The sequence below is a fragment of the Neomonachus schauinslandi genome, chromosome 15 (genome assembly GCF_002201575.2).
Source record: "Neomonachus schauinslandi chromosome 15, ASM220157v2, whole genome shotgun sequence".
Taxonomy (NCBI): Eukaryota; Metazoa; Chordata; class Mammalia; order Carnivora; family Phocidae; genus Neomonachus; species Neomonachus schauinslandi.
In genome coordinates this window covers 4,111,525-4,137,342 of record NC_058417.1, presented here as the reverse complement: position 1 = coordinate 4,137,342, position 25,818 = coordinate 4,111,525, and the positions used below count along the sequence as shown (strand labels likewise).

At 49.1% G+C, this 25,818-nt stretch overlaps 1 protein-coding gene across 2 annotated transcripts; it reads left to right on the top strand.

Moving 5' to 3' along the window:
• The first annotated feature begins 5,637 nt into the window (after positions 1-5,637).
• DHRS7C (dehydrogenase/reductase 7C) lies at positions 5,638-21,793 on the top strand. Of its 2 annotated transcripts, none has more exons than XM_021694696.1 (6): positions 5,638-5,791; positions 14,150-14,262; positions 15,990-16,200; positions 17,849-17,941; positions 20,322-20,477; positions 21,585-21,793. In XM_021694696.1, the coding sequence occupies exons 1-6, from the start codon at positions 5,638-5,640 to the stop codon at positions 21,791-21,793; spliced, it is 936 nt and encodes a 311-aa protein (XP_021550371.1). The 2 variants fall into 2 exon arrangements, with proteins under 2 accessions (XP_021550371.1, XP_021550370.1); XM_021694695.1 differs by having other exon boundaries at positions 15,987-16,200.
• Positions 21,794-25,818: the final 4,025 nt, after the last annotated feature.

Sequence of the window (25,818 nt, the reverse complement as noted above, 5' to 3'; positions counted from 1 at the left end):
AAGAAGAAGAAGAAGAAGAAGAAGAAGAAGAAGAAGAAGAAGAAGAAAGAAGAAGAAGAAAGAAAGCAAGAAGGAAGGAAGGAAGGAAGAATGGTAGGAAGGAAGAAAAATTATAGTAACTTTATCCTATTAGTCATTCAAGTCAAAATCTTAGAGTAGAGGTGACTGGGTGGCTCAGTCAGTCTTGGTCTCAGCTCGGGTCTTGATCTCAGGGTCATGAGTTCAGGCCCCATGTTGGGCTCCACGCTGGGTATGGAGCCTACTTAAAAAAAATCTTGGAGTGATCTTGACTCTTCTCTTTCTTTTATTCCCCTCTATCCTACCTGTGAGCAAATCCTGTCTGCTGTACCTTCAAATATGTCTGAATCCAGGCATTTCTCACCACCTTGACTGCTACCAATGAAGACAAACCGAGGCCAGTATCACTGCTTACCTGGGTTACTGTTGCAAAAGTCTCCAGCTGGCCTCTCTACTTCCATTCTTGTCCTCACACAACCTATTCCCAGTATAACAGGTATACCTGAAAGTCAAATCACATCTTTTCTCTCCTCTGAACACCCCAAGGATTACCATCTCATTTAGAGCAAAACCCAAATTCTAATCATGTCCTATAAGATATGTAGGCCCTCCAACAAACACATGATAAGATGCTCAACATTACTCACCATCAGGGAAAGGCAAATCAAAGCCACATGAGATATCATCTAACACCTGTTAGAATGGCTACTGTCAAAAAGATAAGAAACGACAAGTGTTGGCGAAGATGTGGAAAAGAAGGAACAGTTGTGCACTGTTGGTGGGAGTGTAACTTGGTGCAGCCACTGTGGAAAACAGTATGGAGGTTCCTCAAAAACTTATAAATAGATTTATCATACAATCCAGTAATTTCACTATGGGGTATTGACCCAAAGAAAACAAAAACACTAATTTGAAAAGATATATGTGCCCCTATGTTTACTGCAGCAGTATTTATGATGGCCAAGAGATGGAAGCCACCTAAGTGTCCATTGATAGATGAATGGATAAAGAAGATGTGGTATATATACATAAAATGGAATATTGTTCAGCCATTAAAAAGAATGAGATCTTGTCATTTGTGGCAACATGGGTAGATCTTGAGGGTATTATGTTAAGTGAGATAAGTCAGAGAAAAACAAATACCACATGATTTCACTTATATGTGGAATCTAAAACCCAAAACAAACAAAACCAAACTCTCTTTTTTTTAATGTTTTATTTTAGATTTTATTTATTTGAGAGAGAGAGAGCAAGAGCACGAGCGGTAGGGAGAGGCAGAGGGAGAAGCAGACCCCTTGCTAAACAGGGAGCCCGATGTGGGGCTCCTTTCCAGGACCCTGAGATCATGACCCTAGCCAAAGGCAGACCCTTAACCGACTGAGCCACCCAGCTGCCCCGCAAAACCAAACTCTTAAATACAGAGAACAAACTGGTGGTCTCCAGAGGGGGATGCATAGGAAGATGGGCAAAATAGATAAAATGGACTCAGAGGCACAAACTTCCAGTTATAAAATAAATAAGTCATGGAGATGAAAACCACAGAATAGGGAATATAGTCAATAATATTGTAATAACACTATATGGTGACAGATGGTGACTACACTTATCAAGGTGAGCACTGAGTAATATCTAGAATTGTTAAATCAATATGTTGTACACCTGAAACCAATATAACATTACATGTTAATTACACTTAAATAAATTTTTAAAGATATGTAGGCTCTCAACTGCTGTCTAACCTCATCCTACTCACCTATTCCTGTCACTCTGCTCCCATGCACTGGCCTCCTTGCTGCTCCTTGAGAATCCCAAGCATATTCTGCCTCAGGGCCTTTGCACCATGCTTGTCCCTTTGCCTAGAACTTCTGTCCTCCATATATCCTCATCACTTCCTCAGGCATCCACTCAAGCATCATCTTTTCACCAACACTCCATGAAGTGAGAGAGACCTATTCTCCCTTTGCCTCCTTCCTTCCCCCGTGATAGGCCCTGTGATGTGCCACTCAGATTCTTCTTCACTGATGGACTTGTTACCCTAGCTGCCAGTGGTGCAGTCAGCGGATAGCCAGCTCTCAGCCCCTTCAGGGATCACCCCAGTTAGAGAGACCTGACCTTGGGCCCAAGCAGGTAGAGAAGGCACTGGTCCATTGCATTAAAACTCCATGACACCCACCTGTGCTGATGGACTGCTTTGGCTTTCTGTTAAAGGAAAATGGTAGGGCTGGCTTTTGGATGAGTCTCCCTGATACAGTGGCATCAGCCAGAGGTGGACAATTCTGCTCAAGAATGTCTCTGACACACAGTGGAGAAGGAAGACCTACCATGCACAGAACTTTGAGAAATACCTATTGTCCACTTCCTTTGGGAGGAAACATGGCCTGAGTTACAGATCTGCACAGACATATTGGTAGTTGGCTAATGGATTGGCCAATGGGTTGGAGACTATGGAAAAAAATTGCTGAGAAGGAAATTTGGGGGATAGATGTGTGGACATTCCTCTTGTAATGACACTGAGTATCAAGATGTTTGGTCCTGTGAGCATGTCCTCCAGAGACTAAACATTGTACAGGGGCTGTTGTTAATCAGGTGGACAAAATAACCAATGCGGTTGGTGTTGGTCTACCTCTCTTCCCAGCCTGCCCCATGCTTGTTCAACACACCATGGTGTCAGAGACTGGAAAGAGAGCCATCGAGGTATTTCTTCCTGGTTTGGCCTTTTATCATAGCCAGTAGCTACTACAGAACCCGCTGGGCAAACCCCTCTCCAACCCCCACTCAAGTTCTAGCTCTCATTGGGCTGCCGTTAACTCTTTTTCTATCCCTTGTCTGACGAGGTACTAACAGCTTCTCACTGTTGCTGGTCTCTGGGTCTTAGCAGCCCTTGTGTGTTTCCTTAACCCTTCCACAGCCCTGCAAGTGACCCTTCCATTAAAGTCTCTTGAACCATCCAGGATGATTTTGTTTCCTGCCTGGACACCAAGGGATTCCCTGGGTTTTGTTTTTCCCTTATAGGACTTAACACTTCCTGACATACTGTAGGATTACTTCCTTGCAGATCCATTGTCCACTTCCCAACACTAGGTGGTTAAAACGCTCCATGAAGGCAGGTACTGTCTTTATTTCATTCAGTGCTGTGTTCCTCACACTTAGAACACTGCCGGGCTCATGACAGCTGAGCAATAAGGAATGGTTGAAAAAGAAAGTAAAGAATCAATGAATGACATTCACGGACAACTTGGAACATCTTCTGGAAACATTAAGCTGAAATCTGACGCCATGATTATGTTTACTACTCTTTGGGTGGAATGTTGGCCCATGACCACTGTTTACAGCAGCAGAGAAACTGCACCTCGAACATCTGTACTATCGCGTGGAAGAGGCTGATGGTCTGTGGTGTACCTGGTCGTGGATCACCATTGCCTTCTGCGAGTACTTAAATAGAAAACTGCCATTAACTATTATAGGAGACCCAGGTACTTCCTCTTTTATAAAGGGTCTTGTACCATGGTGTGGTTTGTCCTCAAACAAAGCACTTGTGAATTGTTCAACCACAGCCATGGCCACACTTGGACAAGATAACCCAAGAACTTCTATGTTGACCAAGCCAACCTTGGCATGTAAACATTATACCGTTATTAGTATTTTCAGCCTCTCAAGCAAGCTGTTCCTCTAAAAGAAAAAAATTCTCATTGGGAGTTTTCCCATTCCTAATTTCAGTGAAGAGTTTTATTTAAAAATACCTCCATCCCAAGTGCCACTCTCAGGAGAATGAATTAAAAATGTGCGGTATCAGGGCACCTGGGTGGCGCAGTCAGTTAAGTGTCCGACTCTTGGTTTTGGCTCAGGTCATGATCTCGGGGTCCAGCGATGCAACCCCGCATCAGCTCTGCACTCAGCTCAGAGTCTGCTTGGGATTCTCTCTCCCTCTCCCTCTGCCCCTCCCTCTCTCTCTCTCTCCCAAATAAATAAATAAATCTATTTTAAAAATGTGAGTTATGTCCACACAATGGAAATGAGTGATCTCCAGGCTCACACAACAATATGGATGAATCTTACAAACATAATGGTCAGCAAAACAGTAACAACTTTATGAATCTATTTTTTTAAAGAAAGTTTAAAAATCATGGGTAAAACTAATATATGCTTTTATAAAAGCTAGAAAGTAGTCTCTCCTCAAGGGCTCGAAAGGGACATGCTGGGGAGCAGGTTGACAACGCTCTGTTTCTTGATCTGGGATGTATTCAGTTTACGGAAGCTCTACACTTATCAGATATGCACATTTCTATATGTATATTCTATACCCATAAAAAGTTGGGTTTTCTTTAATGTCCCTGGACATCCTAACTTCTAAGGAAGAAATGCTATTTCCTCACTCCCACCCCAGGGCACTGCCCCTCGCCCTTCTTCCTGCTCAGCCCAACACAAAGTAGGACTGATTTGTCTTCCTATTTCTGGCCGTTGAACACTTGAACAGATTTTTAGCTTCTCATGTGTCTTCATTTCTAATCCTACCGCATTCCCTTATGGAACTGAAAAGTTTAGCATTTGGGATAAATTCTTAGTATCCTTTTTTTTTTAATATTTTATTTGTAAGTAATCTCTGTGCCCAGCTTGGGGCTTGAACCCACAACCCTAAGATCAAGAGTTGCATGCTCCACTGATGGAGCCAACCAGGCGCCCTAAATTCTTAGTGTTCTTAATCATTCAGGAGGACAACAGTTATCCTCTTGTGAGCTGGGTCTATGCTGGGTTAATACACAGTATCTTAGTCTGTCCTCCCAAGAGCCCTGCAAGTTGAGATTGCTATGCCCATTTTACAGACGAGGAAGCTAAGACCCAGGGAAGTGAAATAGTTTAAGTAAAGAGAAATACCCCCAAACTCTGCTCATGTCACACTTCCCAGTGGTTCATTCTGCAAAAGGCTCCATTCTGCTTAACAATTTTTCTATGCTTTTGGTTCCCAACCAGAAAGGGAAGGCCAGATGGCTCACAGCCACACTGGTCTGAGCTACCTGGAAGCCTCCTGATACAAGGGTTATAGGAACGGAGGGCGGAGATGTTTGTGTTGACAATCCCAGGTCCTGATCTCTAATGTCCAGCCCTGAACTGCAAAGGAAACCTCCAATAGTCAGGCATGTCAGAGGGCTTTAAAAGTCCTGGCAAGAACTCTGAAATCAGACCCGGCCAGCATGTGTCCCTGAATATCAGAATAGACACTATATTTATCTTGAAAAGCCCTTCAGTGCACTGAGAGCTATAAATAGTCATTAGGACCTAAGCAAGGGGCCTTAACACATGGATTTCCTTCCAAAAATGCAGACCCATTTTAATTAAATTTGTAATTAACCTCCGGGAGGGCAGGCCCCGAATTCCGTTTGGTTTTGGACACACCGTGAGTAATTTCCTATTCACTGAACATTTGGGGATTAGCATGCTTACTGGGTGTTTAGCCCAGAGGCGGCCCTCCGGGAGCTTGCACAGAACCTGGCTCCCTGGAGAGGACACACGGGTGCACGGTGAACGCACCCTGTAGCCTGGGGCCTCCCCCTGTGCCAGGTGTCCTCATCGGAGTCTCTTTGCGAAGCCAAGTCCTTTCCCCTCCGTTTCCCCCAGAACAAGATGGGAGTCACAGCCGTGCTCATGTTGCCTCTGCTACTCCTGGGAATCAGTGGCCTGCTCTTCATCTACCAAGAGGTGTCCCGCCTGTGGTCAAAGTCAGCGGTGCAGAACAAAGTGGTGGTGATCACTGATGCCATCTCAGGACTGGGCAAGGGTAAGCCGGCCTCTCCCCCTACCCCGTGCCCACTCCCGACCTGAGGGACGAGAGGTGGCAGGACGGCGTGTGGCCAACCTGCTAGGTGGGAGGGCGATGGATGCTGTGTCCTCTCCCAGTGTCCCTCATTAACTAGCAAGTGTCTTCCCTTTTGGGGACTGCAGCTCCCATGCCCGAGAAATGAGGGGACTGGGATAACCGGCCTTGCAAACTCACAACCTCGGGGCCAAAACAGGTCTGCAGATGTGATTTGTTTTTGCCTTCATGGGGTTCTGGAGATTTTGAAATGCAAAGTCCTTAGCTGGGGCAGCATGCCAACGAGGAGCCCAGACTTGGGCGCTGGGTTGAGTTCCGGGCCCCATCACTTACTAGCTGGTGACTGCACAGGTCTGCTTTGCATTTCCCGTCTAGGAAAGTGAAGATACTAGTCGTCTCTACCTCATGGTGTTGTTGGGGAATGAATGAATGAATGAATGAATGAATGAATGAATGAATAGATGGGAAGCATGTAGAACCACTCAAGTGTTCATAATGGTAATAATGATAATGAACTCATTTAGTCAGGACATGTGTGCTCTAGTGTGTCATACACCTCACTCAGCCCTAGCGTATCACACTCAGGCTAATTAGCTCAACCATTTACCTCCTGGCCTTGAAGGCACGTATGTTTGTGACCCCTGAATTGGATGGTTTCAGGGGCTTTAATGCTGGTAGCATCTGTGACATGAGGGTAGTCAATGTCCTTAGGTTTGTAAGATTCTGACTCTATCACTCCTACCACTGGGTGTACTTTTTGCTGTTGTTTTTGTTATTTTTAACCGAACATAGAACCCACATGGCCAAATGTTCATTAGGTCGCTCAACAAGCATCCACTGAGTCCATCAGGTGCTGTGTATTGAGATGAGCATCGCCCCTTCCAAAGAGCCCCATCATGAGAATGTTTGCAACCTCCTGTCTGGGAATTCTCTAAGAACTTCATTCCTTTGGGTATCCCAACGGGAGCCAATCCACATGCTTTGAAGGTGGGTTCAATTTCAGTGGGTGGTTAACTCAGGCTCACCATGTGACATAAAAAAAATAAAGCACGAGGCAGATAAACTGGGTTCTCCGTGTGGCCCGCCATGGGTCCCAGAAGCAATTCCCAAGGAGGACATCCTGCATCCTTAGACTCAGTGCTCAAAAGCAAGGAAGGGTACAAACTCCAACTTCTGCATGCACAAGCCATGCAGAAGGGCGCATGCATTTGTCAACCAGACCAGATACAGGACAATAGGGAAGAAGGTTTGCCCAGGGGGAGACACTCACCTGGACACACTCAGAGTCAGTCTTTGGGGAGACCTGCTCTTCAAACAGTACCTGTCCATAGAGCATCAGACCAGCTGCCAACATGAGACGCCTTCCTCGTGAAGCCTTCCCTGCCACCCTGCTCCTTCTTGGATGGTCCCCACAGAACTGGCTTTTGGGGTCCTATGGCTCTTCCCCTCCCCGTGCTTTCCATCTATTCGTTCATTCATTAACACATGCCTCACATCGTGCGGGACACGTGTGTTTCTCAGTTGGTCCACCAGACACAAGCTCCCTCGTGGTGGAGTCTGTGTTTTGTTCATCCTGGTGTCCCACCACCTAGCTCGGAGCCTGGCATAGAGTAAGCACTCAAAAAAAAAAAAATTTATTGAATAAATGCCTTTAAAAGCCACCATCTTATGAGGGAAAGACACTCACATGGCTAAGTATGTGGTTGTGTATTTGTTTTGTCAATTTCTGGCCAGCTTCCAATATGATCAGAGAACACATTCTCTATGATTTCAATTCTTTTAAATTTGTTGAGGATATGGCCTGTCTCGGTGAACGATCCGCAGGTGCCCGGAAAGGTGTGCATCCTGCTGTCTTTGGGTCAAATGTCCCACAAAGTGTCGATCAGATCCCGCCGGTTGAGAAGGCTGTTCAACCCTGTATGCTCCTGATTTTCTGTTACTAGTTAGTGCCATTCTATCTACTGTTGGGAGACGTGTATTTGTTTTAGTAGCCTCTTTATTTTTGAAGTCTCATTCGGTTATGGTGACGCACTGTACAAATCGAGCGCCCGGGAAATACACCCCAGGGGCAACACGGCATCTTCAGAGGAATGCGGTCCAGTCTGTGTCGTGACTCACGTGTCTTATGGACCTACCCCGGAGAGAAATGCAAAGCAGGGAAAAAGTAAGTCCAAATATTTAGACGTAACCCGAGAAGCTGGGCGTGTGTGGCCTTAAATAAACGCCTCCCCAAGATCGTGCGGCTGACCACAGCGATTACGTGTTCATGCGGCTCCGTTCCTGAGGTCTGAGGCAAGAGAAAAAGTGAGGGGCACAGCACCTATGACACAGATCCCACAGCACACCCCCCATTCCCTGGAACCTGCGCGCACCTGGCAGGTAGTGCTGGAGAGTTGCAAGGAAGCAGCGCCAGGACATCGGACCCTTGCCCAAGCCCACACAGCTCAGCCACGTCGGGAATCGGGTCACTTTGTACCCACTGTGTCTGCAGCAAGAGGGACTCTCGAAAGAGTGCGCTTGAACTTGAAGTGTTTCTGAAGTTGAGCTGCTTGCCTCTCAATCAATGGCCTTTCACGATGGCCCCCCCGACCCCCAGCGTCCTTTTGCCTTGTCATCTCCCTGAAATCCGGAGGTGGCCCCAGCGAGGCAAGGAAAAGGGCTCAGCTTATGTTGGCTGCTCGAAAAAGAGAAAGCTTGGTGCCAACCTTCCCGACACGGGATAAACTGAGCTGTGGTCATGAGCTGAGCTGATCAAGAAGCAAACCAGAGCACAGGAGTCTACCAGGGCCTGCTTTAGCAGAAATGACATATTTGGGAGGGTGCCTTCAGGCTTACTGTCCCCCAGCAGCGGTCACACCACCGGGCTCCAGGCTCCCGCACCCCACACCCCACACCCCGAGTGGCTGCTACTCAGAGTTATGGCAGACGGGAGGGAAAGCTGGGCTTTTGGCCTCCGGATGAAGTCTCTTTTGGTGAATTCTGTTATAAAATACAATATATTAAAAAGGATTTTCAGGGGCGCCTGGGTGGCTCAGTCGTTAAGCGTCTGCCTTCGGCTCAGGTCATGATCCCAGGGTCCTGGGATCGAGCCCCGCATCGGGCTCCCTGCTCGGCGGGAAGCCTGCTTCTCCCTCTCCCACTCCCCCTGCTTGTGTTCCCTCTCTCGCTGTGTCTCTCTCTGTCAAATAAATAAATAAAATCTTTAAAAAAAAAAAAAGGATTTTCAGGTAAAAAGAACAGGAAACACACCTAGAACCCCACCCACTCGGGAATACTTCATCCTGTCTCCTTTTGCTCCTTTATGATGCTTATAGCTGTAGCTTGCATTTATGGTCTGATGGGCATGGTATTCTGGGCTCACAGGAGTGTGGGGGGGCTGGTAGCTAGACAGCCCTCCCATCCCACTCTCAAATTCAGGCAGCAGAGAAAACCCTTCCTCTGCGTCTTGATTTTTTAAAAGCAATCTGATAGTCTCATAAGTCATGATCACTTCTGATCACTATTTGATTATACAAAACCCTTTGAGCATGATAGGTCCCCTAACCTACCATCCATCCATCGATTCAGAAATTGGGATGCCCAGTCCAATACGTGAGAAAATATGTGGATTTTCATTGAAGTGAACGCCCCCTTCCACCCACTCACCCAGGGCAAGTGGCCGCCCAGCCCGCTGCTCTTCCTGACCCCTCTGGGGCTGGAGGGGCAGGAAGAGGACAGAAAGAGAGCAGGAGGAATCCTTACCTGGCTGACACTGTCATGGGAGTGGCCTGGCACCACCTGTTTAAAACCAAGTCTGGCTTTTTCTCTGTGGCCCCTTCTGTGGGTCCTTCTGAGGCCCACCCTGGGAATATCCGCCCACCCTTTCTGCAAGGCATGGACACTCCAGTTGCTCAATCCTCACCTGGCCTCTGGTGTTAGGGCAGGTGCTTCTCCGGGGCCCTCTGTTTTAATAAGACCTGACCAGGGTTGATATCAAGAAAAGAGAGTTTATTACTTGCCATAAGCAAGGAGATCACTGGGGCTAGCTCCCAAAGCATTGTCTCCCAGAGCAAAAAGCACAGTGTGCATTCATTGACCAGCCCCGTGAACGCATACACCATGTCGGTATCAGCACACGCAGAGGAGGGGGTCTTAGGCGCACCCGCCTGGTGTAAAATCAGGCCTGGACCTACACCCCACGTTATGCTAATTGGGCACAAGCCCCGCCCAGGGGTGGAGATTTCAACATTATCATGAGCAAGGTCCCCCACCTTTTATCTAGTTGCCCTTGAAATCCTGACTCCTCTGGTTTTAGCCAGCTCTGTGGTCCCCTCTGCCTCTTCCTGGGACCTTGAGTTCCCGCTGGTCAGCACCTGCAAAAACAGCTAAGCCTTTGGGGTTGGTTCTAATTAGCTAACACCACTGCCCTGCTAATGGAACCTTGGGCAGAATTTAAAATAGCTCCCGAGCAACTCAGGGCTTAGGTCTGGTCCACCGTGCTTGTGGAGCAGGGCCTTTGGGGTGTAGACCAATCCCCTGGGGCAGCCCGCCCCTCCTCTCCTCTGCTCTGCACATACCTGGTGGCCCCCCTTCTCACATTAGATTTTGCAGGTGGAACTCAGACCCCCCCACCGCTTTGCAGGGAACTGAGAGCTTGCTGTTCAGATGGTCCTGGTGGCTCCTTGCAATCTGGGACAGAGATAAAGGGCAAAAACACATCGCAGTCCCCTCCCCAATTCCTCCATCAAAGTCCACTCTCTCTCTCCTCTTCCTTGTCCAATTAGTGTCCTATTTTGGGGGGCAAGGGTTATTGAACTCCATAAAACAGGGTTTTAGTGATTTCCTCTGAAAATGTGCATCTTGGGTTAGCAACTAACTTCAGAATTTTATATCTGTTTGATCTCGGCGCTCTGGTCAAACTTTCCGTTTAAAACCCCGTTACACATGCGAATGCACAATTTAACATCCAATTATACACACACAGAGTCAAGTGCATGGCAGGGAAACATCAGTTTTAAAGGCTTCAAAATATTCGATAAATATCATCATTTATCGACCAAGCTCCTGTGACATTGGACATTTACCACCATTTCCAACTCTTTACTGTTATAATAGTACCGAGATAAACATCGTAACTATGTCCACACAGACGTTCTTAATTTTCTCCTTAGAATAAATGCCCATAAATGAAATAACCAGGTCCAAGTCTACAGTTAGTTTTAAGGATTTGGTCCAATTTTTCTTCCAAAAGATTGTGGCAATTTACACTCCACCAACAGGGAATGTGTGACTATCCCCAATTTTGTTTTTGATTATCTGATAGATTAAAATTAGTGTCCTGTTTCAAACTGCATGTCTTTATTCTTGGCACTGAACTATTTTTTGTACATTAGCTCTTTGTGCTTCTCTTATGAATTGCTTACCCATCTTGCTAGCCAATTCCTTCATTAGGGTCTTTATCTGGTTTTCTTATTGATTTATAACAGTTCTTTGTAGCTCAAATAAATTTGCCCTTTTCTGACATATGTATTTTAAATAGGCTTTCTCGGGGTGCCTGGGTGGCTCAGTCAGTTAAGCGTCCAACTCTTGATTTCGATTCAGGTCATGATCTCAGGGTCGTGAGATTAAGCCCTGCATCCAGCTCTGCACTCATGGGGAGTCTGCTTGGGATTCTCTCTCCCTCCACCCCTCCCCCTGTTCATTCTCTTGCTTGCTTTCTGAAATAAATAAATAAAATCTTTAAAAAAAATTAAAATAAATAGGTTTCCTCAGTTTATCTTGGTCTTAATTTTCATTTCTGTTTTCTGCTCTCAGAAAGGTTTTTTTTTTTTTTGAGGATAAAAGAATCTATAAATCATTTCTGCTATGATTTCTTCCTTTGGGGTCAGGCTTACAAGATCTTTCCCCAAAGCAAGGTTATATATTAATTTCTCCTTTCTTCTAGTTCTTTTATGGCTCTGTGTTAACATTTAACTATTTAATACATTTTAGTGTATCGCATTCTCCCCAGTAGTTAGCTAGGAGTTCAAATACCATTTATTTAATTTTATTATTTTATTTTATTTTTCAAATACTGCTTTTTCAATAGTGTTTGTTAATTTTTTTTTTTTAAGATTTTATTTATTTGCGAGAGAGAGAATGAGAGACAGAGAGCATGAGAGGGAGGAGGGTCAGAGGGAGAAACAGACTGCCTGCTGAGCAGGGAGCCTGATGCAGGACTCGATCCTGGGACTCCGGGATCATGACCTGAGCCGAAGGCAGTTGCTTAACCAACTGAGCCACCCAGGCACCCCTCAATAGTGTGTTCTTTACCCACTGATTCATCATGCTAACTTTACGGTATACTAAATTCTTATGAATTCCTGGCTCTATTTTTATTCAGTATTTCTATCCATACTTGAGCCACGAACAGGCTGCTTTAATTTCTGTAGCTTTATCATCTATTTTAATAACTGATAGAGTAGGTCAATTCCTATTGTTGTTCATCAAACTGTTCTTTGCTTTTCTTGTGCATTTGTTATTCCAAACAAGGCTTGTCAAATATCCCAAGTAAAGTTTAGGATCTTGTCATCCCTTTCCAAGACATGTTGGAATCTTGATTTACTGCATCAAATTCACTTGGAGATGGATTGACATCTTCATTGAATTTCGCCATCCCGAATGGTCATGGACAGCCTCCTTCTCAGTAAAGCACTTACATTCAGAGAAATCATCCCTTCCCTGTGGCCCCAACTCAAGGCAACATTAACACAGTTATTTCTTGATTCAGGTTTCCCTCAGTCAGCAGCACTGCTCACATCCTCCCTCCTCCCTGCTCTCAGTCACACGCAGTACACCTGCTTCTAGACCTCACTGGGACCTTCCATCCATCCTCCACCCCTGCTCCGATCTGGCTGAGCCTGCATGGTCCAGAACCACAGCTGTTCTCCAATACAACAATCCCCCTGCCCACGATGCCCTCTGATCACACCCCGGCCGGACCCCTTCTTTCCACCTGCACACAACCATAAGATCACTTTGAGCCATTGCATTCAGGATATCCAGCCTCCAGTGGGCACCCAGGGCTGCCCAGCTATCCTTCGGCATCCTGGCTCAGTCAGGCCCACTGCTGGTTGGCATAAAATAGGCGGTCATAGGTCCTGAGCACCTAGTAGGTGTTGGTGGTGCCCTTCCCAGGTCCCTGTACGAGGCCAGTTTATCTGTTCCACAGGTGCTGTGAATGTCGGCTGCATGGCTCACAGACCTGCCCTCTGCCAGTGAACATTGCCTCCCCTGGGAGTTACACACCCTTGGCCCCCAGACCCGGAGGAAGACAGCACACAGTCCGTAGACCCAAGCATATAAAAGGCTGGTCCTCTTGCCTCCAGGTGGGACACCTCTGCAGTTGGGTTTACACCCCAGAGCCTTCCTTGGATCCAACAGAGGCTAGACTTTACCTGAGATCTTACTCCCTCATGGATTTTCTCTGAAGAGCACACCCTCAAATCTTGATTGCTTGAGTCCCTATCTCTGAATCTGCTTCTGGGAACCCCACCCAAGACACCACCTCATGTGGTTCCCATGGGCATTAAATGAGCTAATATATGTAACTCTCTTTCAAGAGCCCCTAGAACAAGTAAACACTCAAAATATATTAGCTTTTATTGTTCTTAAATATCAGTATTATTGCTACACAAGAATACTGGGTATCTATTTTTTTAAGTAATCTCTATGCCCAACGTGGGGGCTGGAACTCACATCCCTGAGATCAAGAGTTGCACACTCAGCTGACTGAGCCCATCAGGTGCCCCCATAAATACTTTGTGTCTACCAGTCCTTGCCCAGTTGAGAAAGACCTATGTTGGGTGAGTCAGGAATGCGTTCAGAATAAAATTAACTAGACACAAGGCAGGTTTACTTTTTAAATAAAAAGAATCCTGGCTGGAGTATCTATCCCCAGAGAAAATGTGCAGGAAACTGGTGGTATTATGTCTGAAAAAAAACCATGATGGTTGTTTCCAGTATCTTTAGATTAAGATATATCGAGGGCTTTGATCCTGGAGGGCTAGTAGACAAAGTCATCCTTCTGTCCAGCTTAAGGAAGAATATCCTAATGATCAGAACCATCCCAGGAAGGAAGGGCTGTCTCCACTCTGAGCTCCCCTTCACAGGAGGTAACCACGCGGAGGCTGGAAATGACAAAAAAAACTTTCAGCCCTGGGAGGAGGTTGAATGAAATGACCTAGGACTCATGGCTTTGGGACTTTGGAATTCTTTGAAATCTTGAATTCCTATGAGAGAGGCCCATCGACCATGGCTTCATCCACACAGTGCGCCCCGCCCTCTTTCCTTCTTCCCCCACAGAGTGTGCTCGGGTGTTCCACACTGGTGGGGCAAGGCTGGTGCTGTGTGGCAAGAACTGGGAGAGGCTAGAGATCCTGTATGACGCCCTCATCAGCGTGGCTGACCCCAGCAAGGTAAGGCCTTCTGGCAATCGGCTTGGGGAGGTTCTGGGCACCCTTAGCCTTCACTGACTGCTCAGCGTTAGCAGCTCATGGACCAGGTGGGTGAAATTTGGTGATTGCTTTGTGGGAATGGGAGGCAGTGTCCTTCCTAATCTTGACCCAGGCCTGTCTGCCAGGCATAAGGGCTGGCTCATCTGGAACATTCTCCATGCCAAGAACTTGCTCTCTGGCAACTCACCCTCCCCACCCCCTATTGTATTTAAGTCAGAGTCAAAGATGATCCAGAAGCTTTAGCAAGGCACAGGTATGGGCATGATTATAAACGCTTACGGCTGATTTTTTTTTTTAAGATTTTATTTATTTATTCATAAGAGACAGAGAGAGAGAGAGGCAGAGGGAGAAGCAGGCTCCCCGCTGAACAGGGAACCGGATGCGGGATTCGATCCCAGGACCCTGGGATCATGACCTGAGCTGAAGGCAGACGCTTAACTATCTGAGCCACCCAGGCACCCACGGCTGATTTTTAAAAATAATATATCAGGGGCGCCTGGCTGGGTCAGTTGGTGGAGCATGCGACTCTTGATCTCGGGCTCGTGAGTTTGATCCCCATGTTGGGTGTAGAGATTACTTAAAAATAAAATCTCTAAAATAAAATAATACCTCAAGTGATATTTCCTTCCAAGAAGTCGGGGAAGTGAAGTCACTTTCCACGAAGCCACTGGGAAGTGAGCACTTTCCGGGAGGCTGCAGGTTTCAAAGTGTTTCTGGAGCATTGTTTAGAGAATTACCTTCAGAGCTGTCTTCACAGTTTGGTTCAATTTGGCCTCGATGTTGAATTGCTTTTTGGAGATAGCCAAAAATAATTCACAGCAAAGTCCGGTATTTGAGGAGATGAACAAATGGGACAACATAGCATTCAAGTTCTGTTTTGGGGGATGTTAACAGGTATTGAGTTAAAACGAGGTTCTGAGGTCAATTGTGTGGGACATACTGAGTAAAGCCAAGCTTGTCTGGTGCATTCCTTTACTGCAGGACTTTTCAGAGCCTTTGATATGCTAATGTGCATTGTGTATCCCCAAGAAGGACACGTAATAGTCCGTGTTTCCCAAACAAATTTGACCAGGGAACCCTCTTGTTGGAACTAATGTTTGTCAAATGCTGGGATTGCATTTGTCACATGGTATCCTCAGTTTTCCAACCTGTTCCCTGCTCTAGACCATGAGAGTCTCAATGGCAGTTGAGTGTCTAGGGCTGAACACAATGCCTGGCACGTAGATGATGCTCCAAAAATACTGCGTGGAGTGTACGATTTGGGTCAAAAACAAAATATGGCTACAGAGCACAATGATGACTCTTAAGCCAGTTTGGAAAGCCATTTGCAAAAAGGAGCTCATAAATATTGTAATGGCGTCTCCATTGGAATCCACACTCGGCCTCCTCTATGAAGGGTGATATTCATTTGGCTTTATCAGTTCTGGCCCCTTTGGCCAACAGTTCAGACTTTACTGCATTTTTGCACATTTGGATTACTGGTGGTGTAACCATGGTACCCACGAATGGATTCTCCAACAGCTTCCTTCCTCCCAGAGCCATCTCCGCTCTTTCCTCTTCATTTTTATTTTGCAGCCATTCCATAAGCTCTAAATTTCAAAAGGGTTGGTTCTCAGCTCGGGGGCCCCCAGGGTCTGCAAGAGGGAGGTCTTCCCACACATGCCTTGACTCTCTCGTTGGTTCAGCAGACATTCACCCCAAAGCTGGTCCTCTTGGACCTCTCGGACATCAGCTGTGCCCAGGATGTGGCCAAAGAGGTCCTGGACTGTTATGGCTGTGTGGACATCCTCATCAACAATGCCAGCATGAAGATCAAGGGGCCTGCCCATAAGATTTCTCTGGAGCTTGACAAGAAGATCATGGACGCCAATTACTTTGGGCCCATCACACTGACCAAAGGTCTCGTGAGTTTGGCCTTCCCGTAGATTTCTGGGCCACTGGCTGCTAGAGGAGGCTCTGTTACATAGTCAGACGGTCTTCCAATTCTGGTTGGAGTCTCCAGCCCCCCTCAGAAAAATCCCTACTTATTTGGTGAAAGCTTTCAGCATTCTGGCTATAAATGTTGATAAAAGAAAAGGGATTTTGAAAGTATCTTACTAGTATATTCCAACCTCCCTCTCTGGGAAATCCCCCTCCCCACCCAAGCCCTGCTCTTCATCCCCTCTTCTCACTCATGTCCATGGCTCCCCCCACCCCAATCCCACGTCTCTGGACCATTGTCTTCATGCTTCACATATATTTTGATATATCGACCTTACCCTTGATCTGTTCCTACCCATGTCAGTTGGTCAAGGGTAGAGATTCTGCCCTCAGAAATAAAGAAGAAAAGGGTTTATCCCCCAGGCTAAAAGAGACCCAGCGTACTGTCAATCCCTTTGCTGAAACAGGGAGGGCAGAGTCCCTTTCAAGCGTAAAATGGCTGCTCTGTGGAGATATTTCACTGCCAAGTTCAAATGCAGCTCTGGAGCCTAGGGGGTTGGGGCTGCAGATGACATGGAATAGAACCAAGAGTTGAAGCACCCCCCACCCGCAAAGTTTATCAAGGCAGAACCCCAACAGGGAAGATACATGCATGGAGAATTTCTGAGCTTTGAACGTGGGGTTCAAGAAGTATAATCTTAGAGCTGCCTTCTTTACAGCCACAATCTCCATGATAATGGGGTTCGGGGCACCAGGACAGAGGAAGGGAAAGTTATCTGAAGCCGAAAGATGACTTTCCAGAGCTTCTGAAATGATCCCCCAGAGATAATGGTTTCCCCCAGTCCGGTCCCTGTGGACACACCGTGCAGGCCAGGCAGCCGGTGACAGGTGCTGGGCAGCCTCTGAGAGTTCCGGGTTCATTGACATCAAAGTGAAGGATGCAGGGAGTGGAGGGGGGGAAGGCAGGGCTGGGTCATCTTCTTGGTTGGGCCTCTAACTTGCTAAGAGACCTGAGTCTAGTCACTAGCTCTGGGCCTCAGTTTGCTCATCTGTAACACCCCAGGGCTCAATGTCAATGCCATTCTGAAAATAGTCTTTTGATTTTTTTGCCATATCCCCATTCCACCTGCACTGTGATTTATCTCATTCTCTAAATTTCTGCATTTTCAAATGAGTTCATTTGAAGGGGGAATCTTTATCGTATCACCATAAATTTAAAAAGCCCCCTTCCCTCTCAATAAATAGAAGAACTCTGAAAACAGAACGAAGTAGCGGGTTCTCCCACGGCGCGAGGCTGAGGCCTTTCCTCTCTTTGCTAAAAGATTCCCACCTGCAAGAGAGGTGTTCGAGACACAGTAGAACTGCGGTGGATTGAAATGGGATGACCTGTGACCTTTCTCACCACTGAGATCCGCACATGGGCGGGTCACTGAAAACCACCCAGAAATGACCGGCTGAGCCTAGCCCACTCTTAGGAAACATGGGATCAGTGATGTCCATGCTCCTGCCCACCTGTGTCCTGCTGTAATCCAATCTCCAGGGAGGTAGAAGGGCCCTGGGCGAGGAAGCAGGTCTGGGGGAGGGGTCTCCCACCTGTAACCGCGACTCCTTGTCCTGTGCCTTTCAGCCCTGCTTCCCGACATGATCTCCCGGAGGACGGGCCAGATTGTGTTAGTGAATAACATCCAAGGGAAGCTTGGAATCCCATTCCGCACAGCTTGTAAGTTGCCACGACAGAAACATTTCGTCTTAGGTTATATTCTTATAAGACAAGGGATGTCGTGTCTAGCACTAAGTATGTGGTTATAAGGGAGGGGACGTCCAGAGGTGAAACGGTCTATTGGTTTTACTTTCATCCCTTCAGTTCCCATTTCTGAGCACCTGCGGCATATGCAGGTGACCAGGGGTCCCTCTCCCCAGAGGCTCACGTCCCCACAGGTGGTCAGGGCCGGCCCTGGCTGAACCCCATCAGTGCCTCTTGGCCTGGGCGCACAGCCCCGGCGCAAATGCCCTACCTCCGTAAAGATGCCCTTGAAGGACAGGAAAGGCTGCAACCCAGAAAGAGGAGATGGGTGAACATCATGCAACGGTAGAGGGACGGAAGCTTCGGAGGACGGAGGAAGGGGAGAATGAAAGACGCAGAATTGCAGGAGAGGTAGAAAGAAGTCCCAGGGGCAGGAGTCCTTTAAAAAAGTCCAGAGAGGAGAGAGACTTCTCCATAGATATTCTTGGGACCCAGCTGGGGAAACTCCCTCCTCCCATGAGGTACTTTGTGGGAGGGCAGGGTGCAAAGCTTATACATTTCTTTTCCTTTTTTTAGAGAGAGCGAGCGAGTGTGAGCAGGGCTGGGGGGAGGGGCAGAGGGAGAGGGAGAATCCCAAACAGATTCCCCACTGAGCATGGAGCCCAATGCGGGGCTCGATCCCACGACCCCAAGACCATGACCTGAGCCGGAACCAAGAGTCAGATGGTCAACCGACTGAGCCACCCAGGGGCCCCCACTCCCAACTTCTTTTTAATTCCCTAATTAGTATTGTCATATAGTGGTTTATAAGAAATATATATTTGGTCTTTGTCCCATTTCTGTCACAGAGCTCTTAAAACCCTTGAATCTCCTAAGTGATGAGAGTGATCGAAGTGTCTTTTGTTACATCAGTGAGGCGATTTTGGCCGTCACCTAAGGAGGGGGGCTGCTTGCCAGAGGAGCTAACCATGTAATTAGGGGGTGGGATGTTCTAGTCCCACCCCAGCCTCTGAGGAGCAGAGAGGGGCTGGAGATTGAGTTCTGTCACCCAAAGCCCATGATTTAATCAGTCATGCCTATAATAGAATCTTCATAAAATCCTGAAAGGACAGGCTTCGGAGAGCTTCTAGGATGAACACGTGGAGAATCGGGGAGAGGGGGGTGCCTGGAGAGGACATGGGACCTCTGAGCCCCTCCCCCACACCGCATCCCCCCACCCCCTGCATCTCTTCCGGCCGGCTGTTCCTGAGTTCTGTCCTTTTGTAAGAAACTGATGATCCACTAAGTAAAACCTTTCTCCGAGTTCTGCGAGCTGCTCCAGCAGATTAGTCGATCTCAGGGAAGGGGTCATTGGAACCTCCGATCTCCAGCAGCTCAGTCAGAAGCACAGAGGACAAGTGGGACTTGTGATTGGCCTGAACTGAGCGGGGACAAGGGGCAGTCCTGGGACTGAGCCCTTAACCTGCGGGCTCTGACTTCATCTTCAGGTAGACCGTGCCAGAATGAAGTGGTAGGACACCCAGCTGGTGTCGGGGAGTCAGTGCTGTGGGAAAAAGCCCAGGCGTTGGAGTGAGGTGCGGAATTGTTCAGTATTTCACTATTTAAGTGCGAGGACATTTCAGTAAAAATCAAGCTTTCCAGCTTTCCGAGCAATAGAAGATCTAGCACCACGAGACCCACCTTCCCTTCTCTCCCTGACTGCCCCTGTTGCCCTCTGTATGCATTATTGCTTGGGGCCCTGCTGAAAACCGAGTGACCACTCCTCCAAGGGGTTCCCCAGGCCGGGCACGGCGGGATGGTCCCACCTTGCTGGATCCTCATAGCAGCTCCGAGAAGCTGTCTTGTCACTGTCCTTGTCTTTTGGGAGAGGCCCCTGGGCTCCTCGCACCTGTGTTCCTAACCCTGCACGGTGAGGGTCAGGTAGCTTACGAGGGCCGTCTGGGGAGCACGCATCCCACTCCTCACTAGGACTGCCTCGGAGGGGGCTGGGTCTGCCGGCCGTTATCGGTGTGGAGACAGGGACCACAGTACCCCCACCCCCCGCCTCATTCAGCCTCCAACTGACACCCCCGAAATGGGAAGCTGAGATTCATCATACCCCAGATGTGGCTCTAAGCCCCCAAGGCTTTAAGGAATGTCCACTCTACTCTTGTTGAAATTCCTGGAAACGTTCTTATTTACCCAACCCATGGCCTCATCTGTTTGGAGTGAATTCGGTGAGTAGCTGGGTTGGACAGGACCTCGGAGGAAAAGGGCTGGGAAGTGGGAGGGGAGACCTGCTCCGGGCTCTCCGGGGCCACCAGCTGGTACCCCCCCACCCCGCCCCGCACCTACCCCCGGCTGGTTTCTCTTCCAGATGCTGCCTCCAAGCACGCGGCCCTGGGCTTCTTCGACTGCCTCCGAGCCGAAGTAGAGGAATACGATGTTGTCGTCAGCACTGTGAGCCCCACTTTCATCCGGTCCTACCACATTGATCCAGGCCAAGGAAACTGGGAGGCCTCCATCTGGAAATGTGAGCTTTCCGAGGGAGGCCGGAGGTACAGGGGCCTGGGAGGGGGCCAGCCTGGTGTCACCGGGCCTGGGGATGTGTTCCTGAAGCCCGAGACTGGGGGGTTGGTGGGGACCCTGCACCTGGCTAACAGCAGTTCCCCCAAACTTCAGTCCCAAGGCACCAGGTAGAGAGAATCCTAACCTGCAACCGGCAGACCGAGGCCCGAGCTAGGCTCCGTCACTCATAGGCTCTGTGACCTTGGCCAGGTGACTGCCTGTCTCTGGGCCTCAGTTTCCTCTGTGGAATGACCAGATTTGGTTTTCAAGACCTTCCTACCCTCCCCCGCCCTTCCCTGGGAGGCCGCACAGAGTCGAGGCTGAGAGTCTGGCACGGGACTGCCTACACTTGGAGCTTGCCTCTGTTGTACCCTCAGAGTCCCTTCAGACTGCCTACACTTGGAGCTTGCCTCTGTTGTACCCTCAGAGTCCCTTCAGACTGCCTACACTTGGAGCTTGCCTCTGTTGTACCCTCAGAGTACACGGGCAAGTCCCTTCAGCCCCGTGCCTCAGTTTCCTCTTTAGAAAGTGAGGAATGATGGTGGTACCAGTCTTGCCCAGGCATTGGGAAGACGGAAGGTTCCGGCTCAGAGCGGCTTTACGACAGCAACCAGCACACAGTGAGCACTCTGTAAATGCAGTCTAATTACTGCTCTTCTAGAATGCTCTGAACAGGGAGCTGCTTCACCCTGCCCGAGGCTCTGTCTCCGCTAGGGAAGCCAGATGAACCAAGATGTGGGCAGGTGGTTCCAGGAGGCTCTTGACAAGCTCAGCTTCCCAACAGCTATAAACAACAGCTCCTTAATTTATCGGGCACCTTCTTCCTTCAGCTCTTTCTCCTCCCTGCAAAGGCTCGCAACCACCCTGTGAAATGAATAGGGCAGGAAACTATATGCCCATTTTACGGATGAAAAAGCTGAGGCTCAGGGGGTGAAGAGTGCCCCCCAGGGCGTCACGGCCACTGGAGGGCAGAGCTGGCTGGGAGCCCACGACTCCAGGCCCGGCCCCCTCCCCTTTCCCCCTCCTTGGGCGCCCAGAGGCTGTAACCCCTGCCCCTCCTGGGGCTGTTCAGTCTTTTTCAGGAAGCTGACCTACGGGGTGCACCCTGTGGACGTGGCCGAGGAGGTGATGCGCACCGTGAGAAGGAAGAAACAAGAGGTCTTCATGGCCAACCCCATCCCCAAGGCCGCCATGTACATCCGCACCTTCTTCCCAGAGTTCTTTTTTGCTGTGGTGGCCTGTGGGGTGAAGGAGAAACTCAATGTCCCAGAGGAGGGCTAACTGCTGGAGGCCAGATGGGTCACCTCGATGGGAATAAAGGCTTTCCTGGCAAGGTGCTGGTCCTCTGTCCTCTCAACATGGGGGCCCAACTCGAGCCATGTCCCTAACCTATACCTGCCTATGGTGTTCTCCACCCCAGTAAGGATGGCCCGGATGCCAGCCCAGTCTCTGCAGGGTCTCTGGGTCTCTCCTACTCGACATTCCCAAGGCACACTTCCAGAAGCTTCCCGACTCCGTAGGGCGACACCGAGCAGAAAAAGAGAAACCATAATGGGTCCAACCCCCATATAGACATGCATGCATGCATGCACATGCACACGCATGCATGTATACACATGCACGCAGCACACGCATGCATACACATGCACCTGCACACGTGCATGTACGCGCACACGCATGCATACATACACACGCGCACACGCATGCATGCATACACATGCACACGCACACATGCATGCATACACATGCACGCACGCACACACGCATGCATACACATGCACACACGCACGCACATGCATACACATGCACGCACGCATGCATACACATGCACACACGCGCACATGCATGCACACACGTGCACGCGCGCACACACATGCATACACATGCACGCGCGCACACGCACGCGCACACGCATGCATACATACACATGCACGCACACACGCATGCATACACACGCACGCGCACGCATGCATACACATGCACGCATGCATGCACACACATGCCCACGCGCACACACGCATGCCCACGCACACACACGCATGCATGCATGCACGCACTGTGCCCATGAGCCTGCTCAGGAACTTAGAAAGCCACCTCCAGTTTATACAAGACTGACTTGCCCGTGTCAGCCTCCATCAGAAGCAGGACTTGGCAACCCTCCAGGGCAGCCCTGCCAAACAGAACTTTCTGGAACGGTGGAGATACTCGATCATCTGCATTGTCCAAGGTGGTGGCCATGAGCCACAGGTGGTTGTTGACCTCTGGAAATGTGGCCTGTGTGCCAGCGAGGCTGAATTCTGAATTTTATCTCATTTGCAGGTGTGTATTGAAACAGCTGCACGTGGCTAGAGGCTCCCACGTTGGCTGCACACGGCAGAATCTGCTTCTTCCCTGGAATTAGTGGGTCCGAGGAGGGCCCCAGCACAGCTGTTTTTAAAACATTCCTCAGTTGATGCTAAGGTGCCCTGGGGGGTTATCTACCTCACTCCAGCCTTTTGATGCATTCTCAAAGCGAAACTCACTCAAAACCGGCATTCTGGTTATTGGTGGGCATCTCTCTGAGGGGTAGTTTTTCTTACACAAAACAGTTCATGATTCTTGGGATTTTGGAAAAGCATATGGTATTTTTTTTGCACTAATATCGTAACTGCTGACTCAAATTTTTCCAATATTTATAAATGAAAGAGGGTTCAAATGTCCCCCTGCCGGACCCAAGCCGTTTACAAAGTCGACATATATACTGAACACATAGGCATGTGTACAAACCCAAATCTAAGAAGCGAAATGCCCAGGGTCATGTGATCACTGTGGATCCGAGCCCACCCCAGGATAAGGCTGATGGTCAGGATGTGGCGCCAGAATTTAGGAGGGTCAGCTGAGCAGCAGGTAGGGCAGGCTGGGAGTCAGCCTTCTGTCTTTGGGGGGTTTTATTCCTGTTGCTGGAGGATCAGGAGCTATAGCAGTGCTCGGGCCAGAACCAGCGAGAAAAACAGCTGCAGGAAACCGGAAACCTGATTGGTGGGCACAGAGAGAGATGCGCCTTCGGGGCAGGAAGCCCGGGAGCCATGAGGACTCCAAAGGGGGGCGGTTTAGAACTCCGACCCTGGGACTCCCCCAGAGAAGCCATATGCAGAACAAGGCAGGAAGAAGGACCTCCTGTGTCTGTGATCCCGTGTCTGTTCCGATGTCCCCCTGCCCACTGGCTGCCCCGCAGATGAGGTGGTCAAGGCCCTGCAAGAGGACGCAGCCTCAGCAGGACTGACTGGCCTGCACCCCAAATGCCCTGAAGTTGAATTTCCTGTCCCTGTACTTTGGTTTCCCTCCGGCTGGCTGGCCCCTATTGCCTTTCAGATGTCCCTGTGTCCACTCGGAGTCTGCTGCTGTCTGGCGATGGGGTATCTCACCGCCTAGCAAAAGAAAACCCACTACCCTTCCTGAAACAGGGTGGGGGGGGGAATTGAATAAGTTGGGGGTTGGGGGAAGTGTCATGCAATATGTGGAGTGGCCACCAGATGTCACTGTGGCTCCAAGCCGATCTTACATCCACCTTCTCTCCACCGACTCCCCGCACGGCACAGCTGTAATCCTGCAAAATTCCGGGCAGGTCCCAGTTTCCAATGAGCATCCCCCTCTGGGACCTTGTTTGGACTTCAGGACACTTGAGTCGCTGGCAGGGCTGACAAATCCACTTCACAGATGAGGAAATTCAGTGTGACCGTGCTCTGTGAGATACTCAGGGCAGAACAGGGACAGCTTGGGGACGGTTAGGGGACTGGACTGAGTCAGAGTCATGGAGGCCAGTGACCATCCCAGACCACAGAGTGATGCTGCAGGACCCCTAGTTCCCCCCTAGTCCTAGTCCCTTTGAAATGTGACCTTACTTGAAAATAGGGTCATTGCAGATGTAACTGGTTAACATGAGGTCAGACCGGAGTAGGTCAGACCCCTAATTCAATGTGACAGTCGTCCTTATGAGAGCGGTGTGAAGACAAACACACAGGGAGAATGCCACGTGATGACCAAAACAGAGACTGGACTGCTAGAGCTGCAAGCCAAGGAATGCCAAGGATTGCCGGCAACCACTGGGAGCTCGGATGAGACCAGGAGGGAAGAGCTCTCCCCTACGGGTTTCAGAGGGAGCACGACCCTTCCACCCCCTTGACTGCGGACTTCTGGCCCCCTGTGTTGTCTCACAATACATTCCTGTTGTTTTAAGCCCCCGAGTTTGTGGCAATTTATTACAGCAGCTCTAGAAAACAAATACACCCCACTTGAGTGCACATCTGTTTCCAGCCTGGATCTTGACTGATAGCCAATGCCCAGAAGAAATCTGTGAGGCTCCCTTGGGGAAAGTCAAGAACCGGAAGAAATGGGGCCGATCTCTCAAGGAGACACGAGCACCCTCTAGGTGTGCTTACTACTGAGCCCAAAGAACTAGCAGCTCTGTATGTCATCAGAGAATCAAGTAGCACTTAACCAGAGGGCCCTACTTGTTCCAAAGTTGCTAGTGGGGTTTCCAGACACCAAAATAAAGCCCTCTAGGGTTCAACTGTCCATCTCCAGAATATTCCAAGCAAACGTACTCAGTGTCATCAGCAGAGGAGTTGGCTGTGAGGGCAGGGCTGAGGATGGAGGGTCAGAAACACAGAGGCTGGTGCCCTGGAGGAGGAGCATCCAATCAGCATGGTGGGCCAGGTCCAGGGCAGGAGGATGGACCCCAGGTCAGCCGCCTAGCAGCAACCAGGCAGATGTGGTCTCCTGAGCCAGGAAGGACCCCGCCAGCTGCCAGCCTCCTCCATCACCCTTCCTGAAAATAGATGGTCTTCTTGGACTTGGGATCCCTCAAGGGATGGTGGAGACATAGGTTGGTGGAGACATAGGAATCAGAGTGGGTCACCCTGGTTGTCCTGGGCCTCTCACACTTGTTACCACCCCATCTCCCATTTGAATCCTTGAGAATTCAGTAATGACTTTGGGGGTTACATGTGGCATAAACTCAACTCAAACATCTACTCACCTAAGTCACTGGAAATCCTATTTCAGGCATGGCTAGATCCAGGCAACCAAATGGTGCCACGCCACCAGGATTCAGTCTTTTTGTTTGTTTCTGCATTTTTGTTTTTTTTCCCCCCATCTCTCAGCAACATATTCTCCTGGGTAGGTTTCACTCTCAACAGATTCCCCCCTTCATCGGGACAAGATGAACACCAACATTTCCAGGTTCATGCCCTACCTGCTTAAAACCTAAATAGAGAGAGATTCCTCTTTCCCAGTAGTTCAAACTAAGGTACTGACACCCACTAGGG